General features: G+C 42.5%; 1 protein-coding gene across 4 annotated transcripts in view; it reads right to left on the bottom strand.

Annotated features, from left to right (window-relative positions):
• rasgrf2b (Ras protein-specific guanine nucleotide-releasing factor 2b) overlaps positions 1–19,015 on the bottom strand; it is an 83,072-nt gene that overhangs the window by 20,089 nt on the left and 43,968 nt on the right. The window contains exons 16-24 of one of the 4 annotated variants that reach the window (XM_067227569.1): positions 14,829–14,921; positions 13,804–14,096; positions 13,366–13,587; positions 12,460–12,582; positions 11,987–12,076; positions 11,794–11,900; positions 11,454–11,566; positions 11,214–11,274; positions 9,285–9,388 (exon numbers count right to left, since the gene is read on the bottom strand). In XM_067227569.1, coding sequence (XP_067083670.1) covers positions 9,285–9,388; positions 11,214–11,274; positions 11,454–11,566; positions 11,794–11,900; positions 11,987–12,076; positions 12,460–12,582; positions 13,366–13,587; positions 13,804–14,096; positions 14,829–14,921 — 1,206 coding nt within the window. Of the gene's footprint in view, positions 1–9,284; positions 9,389–11,213; positions 11,275–11,453; positions 11,567–11,793; positions 11,901–11,986; positions 12,077–12,459; positions 12,583–13,365; positions 14,097–14,828; positions 14,922–19,015 lie in introns of all 4 variants that reach the window. The other 3 variants (XM_067227570.1, XM_067227568.1, XM_067227571.1) reach the window with 3 other exon arrangements.

Raw genomic sequence — 19,015 nt, 5'->3', positions numbered from 1 at the left:
CAACGCTGGACTTGGAAACACCAAGTTGGACTTGTGTTTACACACGCAACTTTTTAACCGTGTGGCCGATTTTCAAAAATGAGGTACCATTGGATTCCCTGGATCAAGACGAGTTCAACACACCCTATGGCGTCAATTTCCGGTAATTTAGATTTTCCGCCATTTCCGGTTTTATCAAAAACCTTTGAAAGCCTACTCCTCCTACAATTTTTGTCAAATCTTCTGTAAAATTATCAAAGATGATCTTCAGACCAAGCATCACAAAATCTATCGATTTTTTTTTAATCCTCACAACCGTTTGTTCGGTACAGCCAATCAAATTCAGCAGAAAAGCCGCCAAACAGGAAGTGAGGTCATATCTCAGCAAATCCTTGAGAAATCAACACCAAACTTGGTATGATGACTCGAAACCCTCTTCTGAGGATGTCTACACAATTTGGTGTCATGTGATCACTGGGCGTGGCCGCAGGAAGCAAAAATGTGTTTTGGCCAATAACTATTGATTTGTTTGCCTTTATTAAGTGTTTCCTTTCTCTCCTGATATCTTGGGACATCCCGTGTGTGACACATGATAAGCCGAATTGATGCGGCCGCAAGTTTTTTCTCTACTCCTCCTACAATTTTTGTCATATATTCTTCAAAATGACCAGAGATGATCTTCAGACCAAGCCTCACAAAAGTTATCCCATGGCGTTTTGACTTTCTAAACCGTTTGTCCGGTACAGCCAATCAAAGCAACCAAACAGGAAGTTGGGTCAAATCTCAGCAAATCTTTGAGATATCACCACCAAAGTTGGTATATCGGTGGAAGACACTACAACATGTTACCATGTGCAAAGGCAACTTCATACCTCTAAAAATGATTGATATAAAGCAAATCGAATTTATCGCTAACGCTAAAATAATGCTTTACACATCCGCCGGCCAAAAACTGATACTCTGATTGAATCACAAGTTCATATGAAAACTCTTGAGAATGTTGAGTACACATATCTGAGAAAAGGTTGACTGTAACATGAAAAGTACTTTTTTTGTCAATATTTGAAACATGCATGCTTGGCTAATTGCTAAAGTAATTTCCAATGAGATGTCTCCCCTGCTCTTCAGCGCGCGCGAGCTCCACATTCTCACACACTCAGCCTTTCCCTTGACACACGCGCGGGCTTGGCAAGACACACACACAACATTTCAGGAGAGTGTGGGCTGACCAAGCCCCCACTCATTCTTTGGTCTTTAGCAAAGACCCTGTGGATCTTGATGGTATTGCATTTCCGATTTTGTATGCAATGGTAAAAAGTTCTCCAAATCCTGAAACATTGATAGTATAGGTTAAGAGTAACTACCACACCACAAATGGCCCAACATCACCCATAGGTGACGCTACTGGCCACGCCCTGATGCACAAAGATACAAGGCTTTCTGGAATGGGTAGGCTCACTCAGCCCCCTCCCTTCACTCCTTGGGTTGAAATAAAGGTACTTGTGGATCTTGATGGTATTGCATTTCAGATTTGGTATCCCATTGGTAAGTCAGCAGCATGGATTTTTATATACAGTGACAATTTGTAAAGAATATACATTTTTCAATGGTTCGCAATGTTTGAAGGAATCCGCCATTGCTGCTTGCAGCTATATTTATTGGTGGCCAAGCCGCGAAGCGGCGCAGCCACCTCAAGTGTTTCTACCTTTTCTTATAATTATTATTATACATCTGCCATGGGAGTCTATGGCAGCCCCTAGAACCGTATTGTCAGAAGTTGTGAAACACTCTTTGGGACCAGTCCCCTCATCAATTCATGTCTCCCATTCCAACCATCTAGCGCCACCAATGGGTCAAAGTTGAAGGTGTGTTTACACACTACTTTTGAACCATATGCCTCATTTTCCAAAATGAGGTATTGTTGTATTCCCTGGATTAAGACGAGTCCAATGACGTCATACCCAGTTATATAGATTCTCCGCCATTTTGAATGTTAAGGAAAAGCGTCAGGTGGCTGAGCGGTGAGGGAATTGGGCTAGTAATCCGAAGGTTGCCAGTTCGATTCCCGGTCATGCCAACTGACGTTGTGTCCTTGGGCAAGGCACTTCACCCTACTTGCCTCGGGGGAATGTCCCTGTACTTACTGTAAGTCGCTCTGGATAAGAGCGTCTGCTAAATGACTAAATGTAAATGTAAAAGCATTTTTTCGCTACTCCTCCTACAATTCTTGTCGAATCTTCTTCAAAATTGCCATAGATGATCTTCAGACCAAGCCCCTGGAGCTTTGATTTCCGCAACCGTTTGTTACTTACAGCCAATCAAATTGATGTGGCTGAATTGATGTGGCCGCCATTTTGAATATAACGTTTTTTCGCTATCTCTCCTATAAGGTTTTTCCAATCTTCACCAAATTTGGCACAGATCATCTTCAGACCGAAATACATCAAGTGTTTTGATTATCTAAACCTTTTGACTGGAACAGCCAATCAAAGTTGTCAACCAAGCCACCATAAAAGAAGTGAGGTCATATCTCAGCACCTCTTTACTGCATTGCTCTAAAGAATATATTGTGCTTATTAAAGTTATGCATTGTGCTTATTAAAGTTATGAACATAGAAGTGTGCTCAGGCTTAAACATTGGGTCTCACACTGAGTGTGGGAAGCAGGCTGTTCTTTGTGTCTCTATCTTTTCATTTTCAGAAACAACCTTGAATCTGGGTGGAGATGGCACCCGAGCAGGTGGGACGCGGAGGCAAGAACAACTCCCTGATGCACGAGAGAACAAGCTCAACCCTCTTTTCATCTTTCTGTTTTAATTGCACTGTATATTATATGCTGGGGAGGGAAAGATAGCCAGTTGGACTTCGTGAACCAGCCCAAACTCTGTTGCGGGTAGGGAAACGTAGACAACCCCAGAGCTCTGTACTTGTTGATTTACAACTGCTGCATTAAAGCTGATATTATGGGACCTCTGCGACTCCAGACCACTCTTTCTAGAACACAGATTTGTGTCATTGAATACTATCATTACATATTGGAATAAACACATAGATATAAGAATCCTTCAAATGGTGACCCCGACGCTGAAAAGAGGGAGTCCAGAGGGTTCCGGCCCGACCGACGGATCGGGGGAGAGACCCATACACCGGTGCGAGGAGACAGACGTAATCGTCAGAGGCCTCAACATAAAAAAAGGTAAGCAGACACCTGTTAATTCAAAGTACTGCTATTCGGAACTGAGAACCAAATTTAGACGATTACTATGTTTCATCGTACCTAGTCAAACGAACAGTGGTGGGAAATCAACCGTTTTTGTGTTTTGTCCTTGTCCAAGGGGAGGTTAGAGTCCTCTCCAGGGGTTAGAGTCCCTAAACTCGTTGTCTTGTCCAAGGGGAGGTTAGAGTCCTCTCCAGGGGTTAGAGTCCCTAAACTCGTTGTCTTGTCCAAGGGGAGGTTAGAGTCCTCTCCAGGGGTTAGAGTCCCTAAACTCGTCTTGTCCAAGGGGAGGTTAGAGTCCTCTCCAGGGGTTAGAGTCCCTAAATTCGTTGTCTTGTCCAAGGGGAGGTTAGAGTCCTCTCCAGGGGTTAGAGTCCCTAAACTCGTTGTCCTTGTCCAAGGGGAGGTTAGAGTCCTCTCCAGGGGTTAGAGTCCCTAAACTCGTTGTCTTGTCCAAGGGGAGGTTAGAGTCCTCTCCAGGGGTTAGAGTCCCTAAACTCGTTGTCTTGTCCAAGGGGAGGTTAGAGTCCTCTCCAGGGGTTAGAGTCCCTAAACTCGTTGTCCTTGTCCAAGGGGAGGTTAGAGTCCTCTCCAGGGGTTAGAGTCCCTAAACTCGTTGTCTTTGTCCAAGGGGAGGTTAGAGTCCTCTCCAAGGGTTAGAGTCCCTGAACTCGTTGTCTTTGTCCAGAGGGAGGTTAGAGTCCTCTCCAAGGGTTAGAATCCCTGAACATTGTCTATTTGTGTGGAGTCAGATTGAGTTTAATAAAAATAGAGAGGAGTGTGGTGTGTTTTTTCCTTTGACCAAGAAGTTAAAGAAATCCCGAGGAGAGTTGGAGAAAGGTGGGGGCTAAAAGAGTCAGTTACGTTGAGATGTTACAAAGGTTATCCCAGAGGGTATACCCCTGGTTTATAAATTGGTTCTAATACAATTGGAAGAGTTATACTATAGCAAAATTAAGTGAATAGACGGTAAACGCTAAACAGCTGTGTTGGTCAAAGAATGGTTTGAGGAAATGTATGTGAAAAATTATGAGGAAGCAATTGGAAAGTTACATAAAGGATTGGTTTAGAGAGGATCATGGAAGGTTATGAAATAAAACAAGAACGTTTTGTGGATGTGAAGAGATGATTGGTTTAAACACTGATGTTTTGAAGAGGAAACTATGAATATACTTTGAAGGTATATGGGATAACATTTTAAGTCAAAATAGTAAAATCTATGGTTTTTAAGAGTTTTGATGAAGGTATTAGATGTAATTTGGTTAAAAATGAGAAAGAGAAAATAACTAAATGTACTTTTATTTGGAGTTTAATTATAATTTGGTTTTAAGTTTTATTTAAGAGTTTTATCAGAGCCTGGCATACTGTTTGGGATAAACAGTTAGGCTGTGATAATGTTGTATTATGAAGAGGGTTATTATAACATTCAGTTCTGAAATAATTTGGGAAGACTCATCAAGTCTGATAAATTGTGGTTATGTGGTTTGAGCTAATTGGCTCGTTTTGAACTGCAGCAAAACGAGTTATGAAGTTCTACCTATCTGACCTTTATAGAAAATATAGTTGGGAAAAATGTTTGGTTAATAGCTACATTAAGAACATGATTTGGTTTATATTTCATTTAAGAAGCATACGGATTCTGGTTTGGCATAATGAAAATTGCTTTGATCATATCTTTGATAAAAAGAGCTGTGATTTGGTAAAATAGAGAATCTAAAACAATATTGGTCTTAAACTTAACTGTTTTAAAAGACAGAAAAGGTTTTTTGGAGTGAAAGAAATTAGACTAACAGTTGATTTTCTAAAGAAGGGAACAAAGAAACAGATTGTCATTTCTAGGCATGACTAATAGGAGTTGAGTCAGTTCCAGACCAGACCACTCTTTCTAGAACACAGATTTGTGTCATTGAATACTATCATTACATATTGGAATAGACACATAGATATATGAATCCTTCAGCTCTTACTTGACTCTGCTTGCTCTGACCTTAACCTCTCTCCTCTGCTACGACTCCTGGTCTTAAACTAATCCTAACCTCAACCGTCGTTGTGATGTAGTCTAGCTAAAAAAAACCCACACACACCAAAGTAGGAAGGATAAATAGCGGACCAGACGCAAGCTTTTATTTTGAAAAGTAGAAGCATGAGACGGGAGGGCATGAGGCGGGAGGGCATGAGGCGGGAGGCTGTAGGCTGCAGCCATATACTCTTGATTACCTGTGGTTTCAAACCAGTGTTGCTCACTGCAACGCTGTAGCCTATGCGAGACACACTACAAAAACATCTACACAGCTGTTTAGGAAGTAAAACGGCGACAGAACATGTTCGGCACTCCCCTTACTTAAATCAAAAGTCTTTCAATAGGTGAAACTATCTGACTACTAACCTGAATTTCATTGCCACAGCCTAAACTTTGTCAATCTGTTCATGAAAATAATTTCAGCCTAAACTGTACAACGGAACTTTAAATCGAATTCAACCAACGCAATCTCTACCAAGACGAACACAGCAGTAGTCTAGTACTGTACCGTAGTAGTAGAATTTACCGGGGCAGCTTCTCCACACAGGGCTATATCGCATTTTGCATTGTTACTGACAATGATCGCTACCAGTGAGCTTTTTATGAATGAGCGATTTTCCACTAAATAAATGTCAAGCTTATTTACGTTTTTGGGGGCATATTTTCAGTTAGCAGATGGTACTGTTTGAATCGCGATTCCATCTTCTACTGCCGGTAACGTCGTAGAATAATCTTCAAAGGGGGTTCTTTATTAATGAATGAATGCAATATGAGTAGGCTAAATGCCTGAAAATATCACGAGAAGGGAAAACTTAAAAGGACGTTTAAGTCATAGAGATTAGGTCAATTTTTACACCGGTCTACCAAATGTATTTGTTTTGATTCAGCTTTAAGGCAGGGGAAATGAGACATCATATTTCATTCTACACTTCACTCTACTATTTTGAGTTGTAAATGAGCAGCAAAAAAAAGATGCTTTTAAATCTATGTAATCTTTATAAATAATAAGTAGGCCCTATGTATTTTTATATAAAATATACAGAAATGTCAGTTGTAAATATGTCATTAAAAAACGGACCCCTGTGCAACCGACTCAAGCAAGCACACCCTACAATTTCCCCAGAAATTGTACCCTCTCTAGTTGGGTGTGCTCACGCCTTCGAGCGCTTGGTCGAAAGTTGTGAAATTTGGCACACTCATTGGGGACAGTCCCCTGATCCATTTTACAAAGTTTCATGTCTCATACTTGGGCACTCTAGCGCCACCAACGGGTCAAAGTTGGAGTTGCGTTTACACAAGTAACTTTTGAAGCGCATGTCCAATTGTCAAAAATGAGGCACCGTTGGATTCCTTGGATCAAGCAGAGTTCAAAGCACACCATGGCGTCAATTTCAAGTTATATAGATTTTCCGCCATTTCCGGTTTTATCGAAAAGCTTTGAAAGCCTACTCCTCCAACAATGTTTGTCAAATCTTCTTCAAAATTACCAGATATGCTCTTCAGACCAAGCCTCACAAAATAATTCTGATCCCCACAATCTTTTGTCCGTGACAGCCAATCAAATTCAGCAGAAAAGCCACCAAACAGGAAGTGAAGTCATATCTCAGTAGTTCTTTGAGGCAGTGACACCAAATTTGTTATGCCTACTCGGAACCTTATTCTGAGGATGTCCTCAATTTTTTTTTTCATGTGACTAAAAGGGGGCGTGGCCGGAAGCATAAACGTGTTTTGGCTAATAACTGTTCAAGTTTTTACCTTAATAAAGTAATTTCTTTGTCTCTTGATGTCTTGTGAGATCCCAAGCCTTACCATTGATAATATTTCATAACAACCAAATTGACGCGGCCGCCATTTTGGATTTTATGGAAAAGTGTCAAAACCTTTTGCACGCCCCAAATTGTGTCCAATGATTACCAAATTTGGCACAGATTATCTTCAGACCCAGCTGCACAAAAGTTATCAGATGGATTTTCCATTTTCAAAAACGTTTGTTCGGTAGAGCCAATCAAAGGCGGCGGCGAAGCCGCCAAACGAGACGTGAGAGCGTAACTCAGCAAACATTTGTCCGATTGTCACCAAACTTCGGTTTCTTCGTTCCCACGAGGAGCAGAGGAGCCCTGCGGTGTTATGCCAGAAAAAACACTTTGAACACTCAGTTCTCTTGAACGCAAACAGATATTTCAACCAAACTTGGTGTGTTGCATGAGTGCAACAAGTTGTTGTGACTTAATTGTTGCACAAGTGCTATGGAGGCCATATCCTGCTCTGGACTGCTTGGCCCCTCCATTGCTGCTTGCAGCTATATTTATTATTATTAATCTTCTTCTCCTTGCGCCACAATAACTCAACATGTTATTGGTAACACATTTTCTAATTTGGCACATTGATACTACATCCGAGTGGGTACCGCCACACCAAATATGGGACACCACAGGCCAAGCCCAAATGTCCACTTTACAGAGTGATGGCATTTCCACCCCATTGCTCAAATTCTTCTGAAACTTGGTGTGCATGGCTCATTTTTCATGAGGAACAAAAAAGCCTCAAGGACCCATAAGGTCCACCATTATGTATTTTCCTGTACAGTGATAATTTGGGAAAACCTTCAAAATTCCTCTTCTCTTGAACCAAAGATCTAATTGACTTGGAATTTTGAACAGATATGTATCATTGATGTATCTAAAAACGTTAATTAAGACAGTTGAATCAAATACAAAATGGCTGAAAGGGGTGTACTTATGTAAATGTCCACATTGCCTCAATATGTTTGTGTCACTAAATCAAATGTCATTTTGAATGATGGTTTTTCAAACCTAATAGGCTTTAAGGTGACACCCCCCTGAAATACCATGCAAAGCTTCACCTTGATATGTGAAAATATGACTGAATTACAGCTGTTTGAGCTTGGACCAAATCTGACAATGCTTGCCATAGGAGAAACAGCTTACTTTTTTATACAGTAACTGAACATGACAATATTCAACACTGAGAATAGCTCAATGGGCTGTGCTGATGTGCGAAGGGTGGTGGGTTCTAATCCAGGCAAAGGTATAAACTTTTTTTATTATTATGACAGAAATTACAGTTAAGTCTTTTGGTTAATCCCAGTTTAACTATCTATTATGTCAAATTTACAACATTTTGAAGGAGGAATCCGCCATTGCTGCTTGCAGCTATATTTTGTTTTGTTTTAGTCAAGATTCAGTGGTACTCATTTTGAATTTTAGTCAATGTTTTAGTCATAAGTTTCATGACTGAAACTTGCTGAAGGATATTTCTCTTTGTTATAATTCCCATTGAGAAATATTCAAAAAAAAAATCGTTAAGAAAAGCAGTGTAGCAGTGTGAAAAATGTATTCTCGATGACAGTATGCACAAAAAAAGTATTGTGTTTTGCCACTTCAAATGTTTTTGCATAAAGTGCCCGTAATGCAACGCATGTAACTTTTAAGGCATATTTTGGTTTTTCCAAATGCAAACAGCTCATCCAAACAATGTCACTCATGGCACTGCACATCCTTGGGTCCTGAGCAATACACTGGCAGATTTTCAACTTCATACAATGCCCGGTTCTGGAAATAATTGTTGACAGACAGAGATTCCTCGCATTATAGTTAGATGTCACTGTCACAGGGATACCCTGTGCCGTATTATGAAAGATGCACACTGGCATGCACACACGTGGCATTTCCATTTCTGTTAATGATTAAATCAAGCCGGCTTGGAGGTGTCTGGGTTGTAGTGCTAATCATAATTGTCATTTCTGTTTGTTAATGTCAGGATGGGTGTTTTTGGTTTGATAATCAAATTTGAATTGCCTTTTTTCATATGTACTTGCCTAAAATGTTTTAGTATGTTCTGTTACCAAATTGTAAATGTTTGGACAAAGTGTGGACCACTCCTGTGAGATCACTGATTACTAAACACCAATCAATGTTTGTTGACAAAATTAACACTGCACCACTGCTTGAAACAGATCATGGAGGACACCATGAATGACCCAGGTGGTCATGACTGGTTGCATGTCAGTATACATGTATGACATCACAGAAACAAGTGAAAGGCTCACTGGTAGGGAATACTCCTGAAGATGATGTGGTCTAGCAGGGTGCTCTGCTCAGCCAGCTCCATCGCTGACAGGGACTCAAAACATTCTGCTTTGGGGCACTCCGCCTACACACACACATGCGTGCACATGCAAACACACACAGAGACAGGCTGTTAGTCAAATAATCACTTTCACATTTGTAGCCAAGTGGTTTATAGCCATTGTTTTTGGTGCCTAAACAGGTTGGTGTGGCCCCTTTAAGGAATCATCATGCAGGGTGATGGGGTTTCACTTTGGTTAGCAGTGCGCATGTGTGAGAGAGTGGTTAGTCTGCACGGTAAAAGAGAAACCCGATATTCAAGAGATTTTAGAGAGTTCTTGATTAAAACGTGGTAAATAAAGTTTTTGGCTAAATATACACTTAGTGTTGTAGAGATGCTATAACTAGTTCTTGTCACATTCTTAAATATGGTGTTTGATGTATGTTGAAGCCAGAAGATTCACATTGCCATAAGTGGACCACATGGTGGTCGAGGGTTCAGGTACGTGCACAAGAAGAACATACTTAAGAAAGGTTCATAATGTAATTTTTGTTGTTTGTATTATGCAGTTCCTTGTTACATTTGATTTACTAAGTGTTCGGTCGAAAAACTATGTGCCTAGCTAATTTAAAGTTTGATCTCTGTCCGTGTGCTCCCATGTGTAGCCACTTACGTATTTCATATTAAATATTTCATATTTATTTTATTTTATGAAATGTTCTACAATTTAAGAAAGACACAACCATGTTCTGGTTTAATGTACTTTAGTGTGTGAAAGCTCCATAGATTGCAGATTTCTTTAAAAAACAGCAGTCAGAAAACCCCCTAAAAAAAAGGGAAAATAAGTCCCCCCCAGTCACACATAGTTCTCTATTTCTCTCTTCCTTTCTCTCAATCACCCTCTTTCTGTTTCTTATCATCTCGATCGCCATGTTTACCCAGCTTTGACGCTTAGTCTACTTAATAATTGGTCTATAAGCCCAGCTCCTCAAATGACTAAATGTAAATGTCCTCAGCTTAAAGCAAAGGCCCCAATGGAGATTGGTGGTACTGCATTTCTGTTTTGGCACCTTGCTCGATTAGTCCAGTCTAAATAAAGAAAATATGCTTTACAATTATTTGCTTTTATCAATAAAAGCTTAGACCTATTATGACGTCAAAAGCACGGTGATCCACTCTACTGTGCAAGACCGTCTATGACCTAAGCCCCAAAAATGGGGTGCAAGGTGCTTGCAAATTCTGCAAACAGTCTTCTATGAAAAAGCAATTATTTTGAGCCAGGTTCACAAACAGAACAAATTATTATCTGGGATTTTGACTGGAGTTACATTTACAGTTAGTCATTTAGCAGACGCTCTTATCCAGAGCGACTTACAGTAAGTACAGGGACATTCCCCCTGAGGAAATTAGGGTGAAGTGCCTTGCCCAATGACACAACGTCATTAAGCACGGCCAGGAATCGAACTGGCAACCTTCAGATTACTAGCCCGATTCCCTAACCGCTCAGCCACCTGACTCCAGACTCCCTCCAGTTAATAAATCACAGGAACGAGCCAGGTGACCACTGAGCATTTCCCATGGGTCGCCATAGTGACATCAGATACTTCACTGTATCCAGTTATATTATGCTATCAATGGTCCGCACTGGCATAGTTACATGATGATTTTCATTCAACTGGTGATTCATTCTCTGCAGTCTATTCTGGGCTGATAGCAAGTTGAAAAGCTTGTCCATCCTCTCAAATCCCATTCCATCATACTCAAGGACTGTCCAATCCTATTCCATCACACTCAATGACTGTCCAATCAACTTCAGAGACACTGACTGAAGGAGATGCTGGCCAGTTGGACCTCCATGTACATTGATTTGTGAAGCAAAGGTGTATCGTGGGTATTGTAGTTTCCTTACCATCTGTAGGATGTCCTCTATCCTTAGCTGTGTGTCGTCCTGCTCCTCCTGGGAAAGCGCGCTGACAAGACAACACATTCTGATTGGTCAACTGATAATAGAACAAATCCTGATTTGTGGGTGGTCAATTGTAACCCTAATCCTCTGAAAGAACAAGGCATCTATCATATGTATATGAGTGTGTCTATGTGCATGTTTTAGTTTGTGTGTGAGTGTGTGCTTGTGTGAGTGTGTGTGTACCTCAGTATGTTGGCAGTAGCCTTCCTTTCCTGAGGCAGAAGGTCAGGGTCTCTCAGCACCTCCTCCAGCAGACAGGCCACGCTCATCTTCAACTCTCCATTCATCTCAAAGTCCTGCACAACACACACACACACACACATACATACATACACACACACACACACAGGTCTATCATTTAGTGCCATCATGCTTTCTCTTGTTTGCTACCCTTCTTTCTTCCTGCACACTCTATTTAAAGGGTCAGTTGTAACACATTCTTGTTAACCAATCATTACATGCATGATTGTGAGTGTGTATTGGTGTGTATGTGGTGTGTGTCTGTGTGTGTGTGTGTGCAGACCTGGGAGTGTTTGGAGACCCAGTGTCGCAACACATTTAAAACTCTGTTGGTGGCAGCCCTGCGGATGATGAACTCCTTATCACATGTCCTCTCAGAGTTAGTGAACACTGCAGGACACAGGCAGACATAGTGTAAGTGTGTGTGTGACTGTGTGTGTGTGTGTGTTTGTCAGTGTGTGTGCATCGGTGTGTACCTGTGGGAGAACTATGTCCAGCTGCAGCCGTGGCAATAGCGAAGGCTGAGGCAGGAGAGACGGAAGAGCGAGAGTTCTCTCCTGATTGGACTACAGGTCATCATTATCATCAGCATCATCATCATATTTTTCATCATCCTCACCATTACCATAATCATCATGACCATGATCAACCTTATCACCGTCATTATCACCACCATTGTTATCATCATCATCATCATCCCTATCATTATCATCACCATCATCATACAGTAAACTGTGTGTGCGAGTACATGTGCGTGTTTATGCTATGTGTGTGCATGAGTGTGTGTGTGTGTATAAGGCTAACAGGGCCTGACCATATAGCAACTACCCTACATATTAGCCTTCCTTGAATGCCATCCAAGCCTGGCAGGCGCAAGGGAAACTGGCTCTGGAGAACCCCACTGACCCACCTACACAACACTCTACCCCAACCCCGGCAGTACACCTACTTCCTGGCCGGTAGCGGAGGTGTCGTGGGGTGGAGGGAGAGCGGCAGGGAGAGGTCTCTCCTGGATCACTGCTCTGGGGAGACTCTGGCAGGATCTTCTCCAGAGAGACAGACTCCAGCACAGCTACAACAACACACTCAGGATGAACAAAACAGCATAGAACTGCGTTTGATATATTACCCACATACTGCGTATGGTTATATATTTGTCAGTGTTTCCCATACATTAATTAATGGGAAATTTACAGTATGTATGCCGTCGCAAATTTACGACTTTAATCTAAGAAATTCAGACTTTTTTTCTTGCAAATTCTTTCAGACTTTTTAATCTGGGAGAATCTCCGATTATTTTCTCACAAATTGAAGCAAATATTTGTATTTGACCTCCAATGGCCCTAATACGCCATCGTACATCGCAATCATCATTGCTAATATGCAATTATTTTCGAAATAAAATCTATTAGGTAACTGTTTTATAAAAGCAATATCTCACTTCAGACCATGATCTATGGTAATGATATCACAGGTAAGGGGCTGTCGGCTCCGCTTTGCATCAGGTAACCCATACAGTATACCATGGCTAAATTGAGCTTTTCCTTATGAGATACACAGTACTAACTAACAACTACATACAGAAGACTACAATTACAAAGTATACTTATAACTGCATACATACTGTAAATTTTACTCTGAAACTTCTTCCATTCTACCCTGCCTTGTCTACACAGAGTGTACAAATACTGTCTAAAGTATAGGAATAAAAATCCATGTAGACCCAGAGCACACTGAAAACCTTTGATGAACCTCTTAATTTGTGCTCTCTCGCTCTTTCTATCTCTCTATCTGTCCCTCCCTTCCTCCCCCATCTCCTTACCTCTGTTTCTCTCTTGCCCGTCCTACCTCTCACCTCTGCGAATGCTGCGTCTCAGTTTCCCACAGAAGGCATCCATCCTGGGTAGCTCATCCCCCTCTGAGAGAATAGTGGGGCTCTGGTCAGGGGAAGAGGGGGGAAGGGGGTCTTGGTCCTGGGGGAGACCACAGCCCAGTGGGAGGGAGGTGGAGAAGGTGGGGGTAGAGGTGGGAGGAGAGGTGGAGGTGGGAGAGGAGGTGGGGGTGGTTGTGGGAGGGGAGGTGGGGGTGGATGTGAGAGGGGAAGCTTGTGTCTGTTGGGTGTCTGCGAAAGGTGGTGTCTGTGGTGTGGGTATGGAGGTAGGAGGAGTGTGGGGCGCATCCGCAGAGATAGGGGGGTTGGGGGTCTCAGGGGCGGGGGTTTCGGGAGTGGGGGAGGGTGTGGTAGGGGTCTGGTGTGTGGAAGCGGGCAGGGTTTGAGGGGTGCATGTATAGAGGGGAGGGGTTTGAGGTGTGTGTGTTGAGGTTGGGCTACTGACATAAGACTGGGACGAGGAGAGGGCGGAGTTTGGGTAGCTGAGATCCAGCCCAGCCAGCCGGGAGCTGAGGGGGGAGTTGAGTGGGGAGTTAAGGGAAAGTTTGCGCATTCGTACGGGAGAGCAGGAGTGGGAGGGGAGGGAGAGGGGAGGAGGAGAGGAGAATTTACGGCAGAGGCGAGGGGATTTGTCGCTGACGTGCTCAGCGCTGTTTCTGTTGTTCTGACTGGTGGCAAAGTACAACTCCAGAGACCTGGAGGGGGGGACGGGGGATACAGAAAGGAGGAGGAAGAAAGTGGTGGAGGGGGGTAGAACAGGTGCAGGCGGACAACAGAAAAAAGGGAGGGCAAGGGAAATGGAGAAGTGACGGAGACAGAGAGAGGAGCGGAGATCAGGGGGTAGATAGAGAGGGGGGAGACAGAGAGGAGGAGAGAGCAGGGGGGACATAGAGAAGAGGGGGGAGACAGAGAGATGAGGGGGAGACAGAGATGAAGGGGGCAGAGAGAGGGGGGATACAAGGGGCAGTTGGACAGGAGGAAGAGACAGAGAAGAGGGGGAAACAGAAATAAGGGGGGCAGAGAGAGGAGGGGGAGACAAGGGGCAGTTAGACAGGAGGAAGGGACAGAGAGGAGGGGGGAGACAGAGAGAGGAGAGGCAATAGAGAGAGGGGCCACAAAGAGGAAGAGACCGAAATGAGGGCGGAGTCGAGAGGAGGAGAGTGAGAGAGATGTGGGGACATACAGAGAGAGGAGGCGGAGACAAGAGAAGGGGGAGAGGAGGGCAGACAGACAAAGGATTCATTAAGATGCTCAGTAATCTTTGTCAGGACAGAGAGCACAAGGACAATTTGAGAAGTGAAAGAAAGAAGGAGAAAAAAAATGTGAGAAGAGGATGGCTGAGTCACCTTGAAATCATCTCTATAGTGAGCAGGCAGAGAAGGACAAAAAGTGAGGGAGGAAAAAAGAGTCGGATGAGAGGGCAGTACTTAGACTGGTCCAGAGAGATCTTCCTGATCTTCAGGGTGTAGTCTGGACAAACGGAGGTGATGGACAGATGGTCGAATGAGTGGTACTGAACCCTGTGGATGGAGGGATGGGTGGATGGATGAAGGAATGGAGAAGTAGAGGGATGGAGGAATGGGACATACACACACATGCTGAAAAGGTCCATATGTCTGGAAGATTAACACACTTTGGACTCAACTACAGAAGCAGGGACTGAAGAGGGGGTAGAAAGTGAAGGGGAAGAAGGAAAGAGAGAGTTGGAGGAAGAGATAAAAATAAAAAACTGGATATTCCTAAATGTCTGCCAAGAGGAACTGTGTAGAATCATCTGTTCTAATAACTGGTGTGTGTGCGTGCATGTGCGTGTCTGTGTGAGTACAGTGATTATAAAATGTATTAACCCCCCATGGACTTTTTCATGTTTTGTTGTTTGACAACATTGAATCACAATGGATTTTATTAAGCTTTTTTACACTGATCAACAGAACAAAGGAGATCACTTGTGTGCAATCAATGTGTTCCAAGTGACTTTGACGTAAAAAATTCACTGGAAGGTTCAATATTCGGTTAGTCTGTTTCGCGACAAAAAGGACATAATGAAGACAAAAGAAGGTTCCAAAGGAATCTGCGACAAAGTTATTAAAATGCACTGATCAGGGAAAGGATACAAGAAAATGTCAAAGGCACTCAATATCCCTTGGAGTAGGCTATAAATTATAAACAAATGGAAAGAGTATGGCACAACTGTAAATCTGCCCAGAGCAGACATTAGTCAGGGAGCCCATCAAGAGGCCTATGACAACTGTCAAGGAGTTACGGGCTTCCATGGTTGAGAAGAGAGGGTCTATGCATACTACAACAGTTCCCCGGGTGCCTCACCAGTTACAGTTAGATGGGAGAGTGGCTAAGAGAAAGCTACTTTTGAAAAAAACTAAATATGACATCTCGGCTAGTGTTTGCCAGGAGGCATCTGGGAGACTGAAACGAAGTGAAGAGGGTTCTATGGTTTGATGAGACCAAAATTGAGCTTTTTGGTTGAATAGATCTTATGAGATCTTGTGTCTGAATGGGTGTTTGTATATGTGTGTGTGCAGCACTGAAGGTTCAAATGTACTCCTATGTAGATGCTTACAATTGCGCGGAAACAACAGACGAGCAGGAGTTCTGTTTACACTACTTTCTGGAGTCGCTTAGAGCAGTGGTTCTCAAAGTGGGGGGGTCGCGAGACAGCGAAGGGGGGTCGCAAGATGATTTCCAGAAATCAAGGAACATTAAAAAAAAAATGGAAATAGCATATTTTAGGAAGTTAACCCTTGTGCTGCCTTCGGGTCACATGACCCAAAGGTTCATAACGAACCATCGTTGTGTTTACCCAATTTTACCCAATACAAAAACAAATAAAAATAATTTTCTTTTAACCTTCGCAATGTGGGGGGTCTGAGACAGCCCAACGGTTAAAAGAAAATGCTTCAGTTTGGTTTTGTATGCGATAAAGTTGCCGCAATACGACGGTGGGTCACAATGACTGATGGGTCAGAATGACCCGAAGATAACACAAGGGTTAAAAAAAGGAGTTAAATGAATGCATGCAAATAAAAAAGCCATCAGCCTTTTGATTTTCCATTCACTGTAAGTACGGCATACCATCTGACATCCGACCAGGAGGACGCATTAGTTGAACTGTCAAGCGACCGAACGTTAAAGGCAGCGTTCTCAGCCAAGACACTGGCTGAGTTTTGGATTTCAGTGGAGAGGTAATACCGGGAACTAGGGGTGCTGAGGGTGCTGCAGCACCCCCTGACAGCAGGGGTGTCTTAATAGCACTTGATAGTCCATAGCCCAGGGGTGTCCATAGCCCCTGGACTATGGACTTTTTTTTACATTTGCATCAATTTCTTTTTGCCCCCTAAGGATCCGTCAATATTTGGACTACATAGACAACGTCGGTATCAAAAGTTTTGTCTTGGTAGCGATTGAGTTGCTGGTATTTTTTTTTTGTTTGGGCGGGTGGCAAAAGGTGCCTTGTGTCAACGAAGGGAACTCAGTGCTAGCCTACGTCACAACGTCAGCACACGTTAGCAACGACGCATGGATACAACGTGCATTGCTGTTGCACAGCAAGTATCGTATCGTGCCATGGTGTACTAGCAGCATTATACATTTAAGCAATTCAAAACTTGCATATACAGTAAATAATGTCACATTAAATAATGTATTTAAACTCAAGCTTGTGTGGTGCATCGCTGTCTTCAATGCCACAGCCTAAACTTTATGTCAAAAGAAACGTTTTTAATTTCCGCTCAGTGTAGTTTGGCTCATAGATATATAAAGGGTAGATGTCTCGTCCGAGTTGCCGGCCAACGGAGTCGAACGTCCACACATGGCAGCCATCTTGCTACAGTCAACTCGCTCACCCATAACATTGTGTTGGTGCTACATGTACTTTTTAAATTACCATAACTTGCTAAATTTTCAACCGATTTTGAAACGGTTTGGTTTGTTATCAACGTCAGAGATGTCGTTATGCCACTGCATACTTCTATTCTTAAAAAAAAAACATAATTATTCATAAGTATGCATAAGTAATGACACCGCAAATACGGACATTTATCATCATTTTTATTTTGTATTATTATTAAGAGGCCCCTGATTGGTCGAGGCCCCGGGCTTAAGCCCAGGTAAGCCTGTGCATTGAGGCGCCACTGCCTGACAGCACGAGAATTTAAAATAATATGACTTGAAAATCCACCACCACAGTAGGGGACTGGCCATCGGGAGCACCGGGAGAAGAATAACGATGGAAAACCAGGCTAAGAAACGTAAGGGTGGGGTGAAAAATTAAAAGACAAAAAGACATCACCTTCACTAGACAAGGTTTTACCAATTGAAAAACGGCTATGTTTATTTTACACAAAGCTAAAACAATATTTTGCAGTCAAATAAAGGCCAAAAAATGTGGCTTGCGCGCTCGCATTAACTATCAAACTCCCGAACTAGCATCACATCAAACTCAGAATGTGTATGCATTAGCAGGTTAGCTGTGGTAGCGTATACGGGGGCCGGTTCTGGTGGGCCGGTCTGGATCAAAGTCCAGGGCCTATTTTTACTCCCACGTATACATAAACCACCTCCATGGATGCGGGGGTCGCGAGTCACTGGCACCATTATTTTAAGGGTCGTGGGCTGAAATGTTTGACAACCCCTGGCTAAGAGGATGTCTCTAGGAAAGTAATTCTTTTGGCGAGATAACCGGTACCACAACAAAGTGCACACCCTCTGAAGACAATTTACGTGGACCTTAGCAAATCCTCGCATACTTGCGGGCGCGGAAAGTACAACACCGGCTTGAGACTCATCCTCAACAACTCACTCTGAGCTGAGGGGAAACGGCTCAATAACAAAGACACACACATAAATAATGAAACACATATATAATTAAACAGAGATTCTTTATAAAGTGTTAAACCAGAATAATGAGGTGTGTTAGCAAATGTAACAACGTCCCACAAATGTTGTAAACCACAAATGTAATACAAATCTGCAGCTTTAAATCCCACAAACATAATACGTTTCCCACCAATTATACCTACCATAAAAGTAATAGCCTACGTAATTTCCCGCAAACGGTTGTTACGTTTGCCGTAATTTTTTACATTTGCAGGAAGGTGAACATCTTCAGTTTTCGAAATTGTAATAACTTCCCACAAATTCTAGGCCTATCAAATAATAATAATAATAGGTTTGACAACAACCTGTAGTGTAATAGGCCTATCACTTGACAGCGACAAGACTAGGCTAACTTCATGCTAACAAGCCATACTGCCAATAACTTTGCCTTGGACACACACTTGGAAAAGTTAACAAACAGTGAATATGACCTGACGTTTGACAAAAGGATGGCTTGTTAGCCATTTTTCAAATGCGTGCAGCATACAGTACCACTGTCAGTCGTAGCCTCAAGTACATTATTTACGAGTTGAATCACAATTGGTAGGACACACAATAATTTATTAGACAAACAGTTGAAATGTATTGCTTTAGCTAGCTAAATTTTGTGAATTGTGAATAAGGCAATATGAACTTTATATTCCTTACTGCTTATGCAAACAATTGTTGCTATACACATTAGGTTATCTTAATAACACTGTTATTGTAAACAGTAGTAGGC

Source organism: Osmerus mordax, chromosome 24 (assembly GCF_038355195.1).
Source record: "Osmerus mordax isolate fOsmMor3 chromosome 24, fOsmMor3.pri, whole genome shotgun sequence".
NCBI lineage: Eukaryota > Metazoa > Chordata > Actinopteri > Osmeriformes > Osmeridae > Osmerus > Osmerus mordax.
Note: the sequence above shows the minus strand (reverse complement) of the source record. Positions and strands in the feature narration are given on the sequence as shown.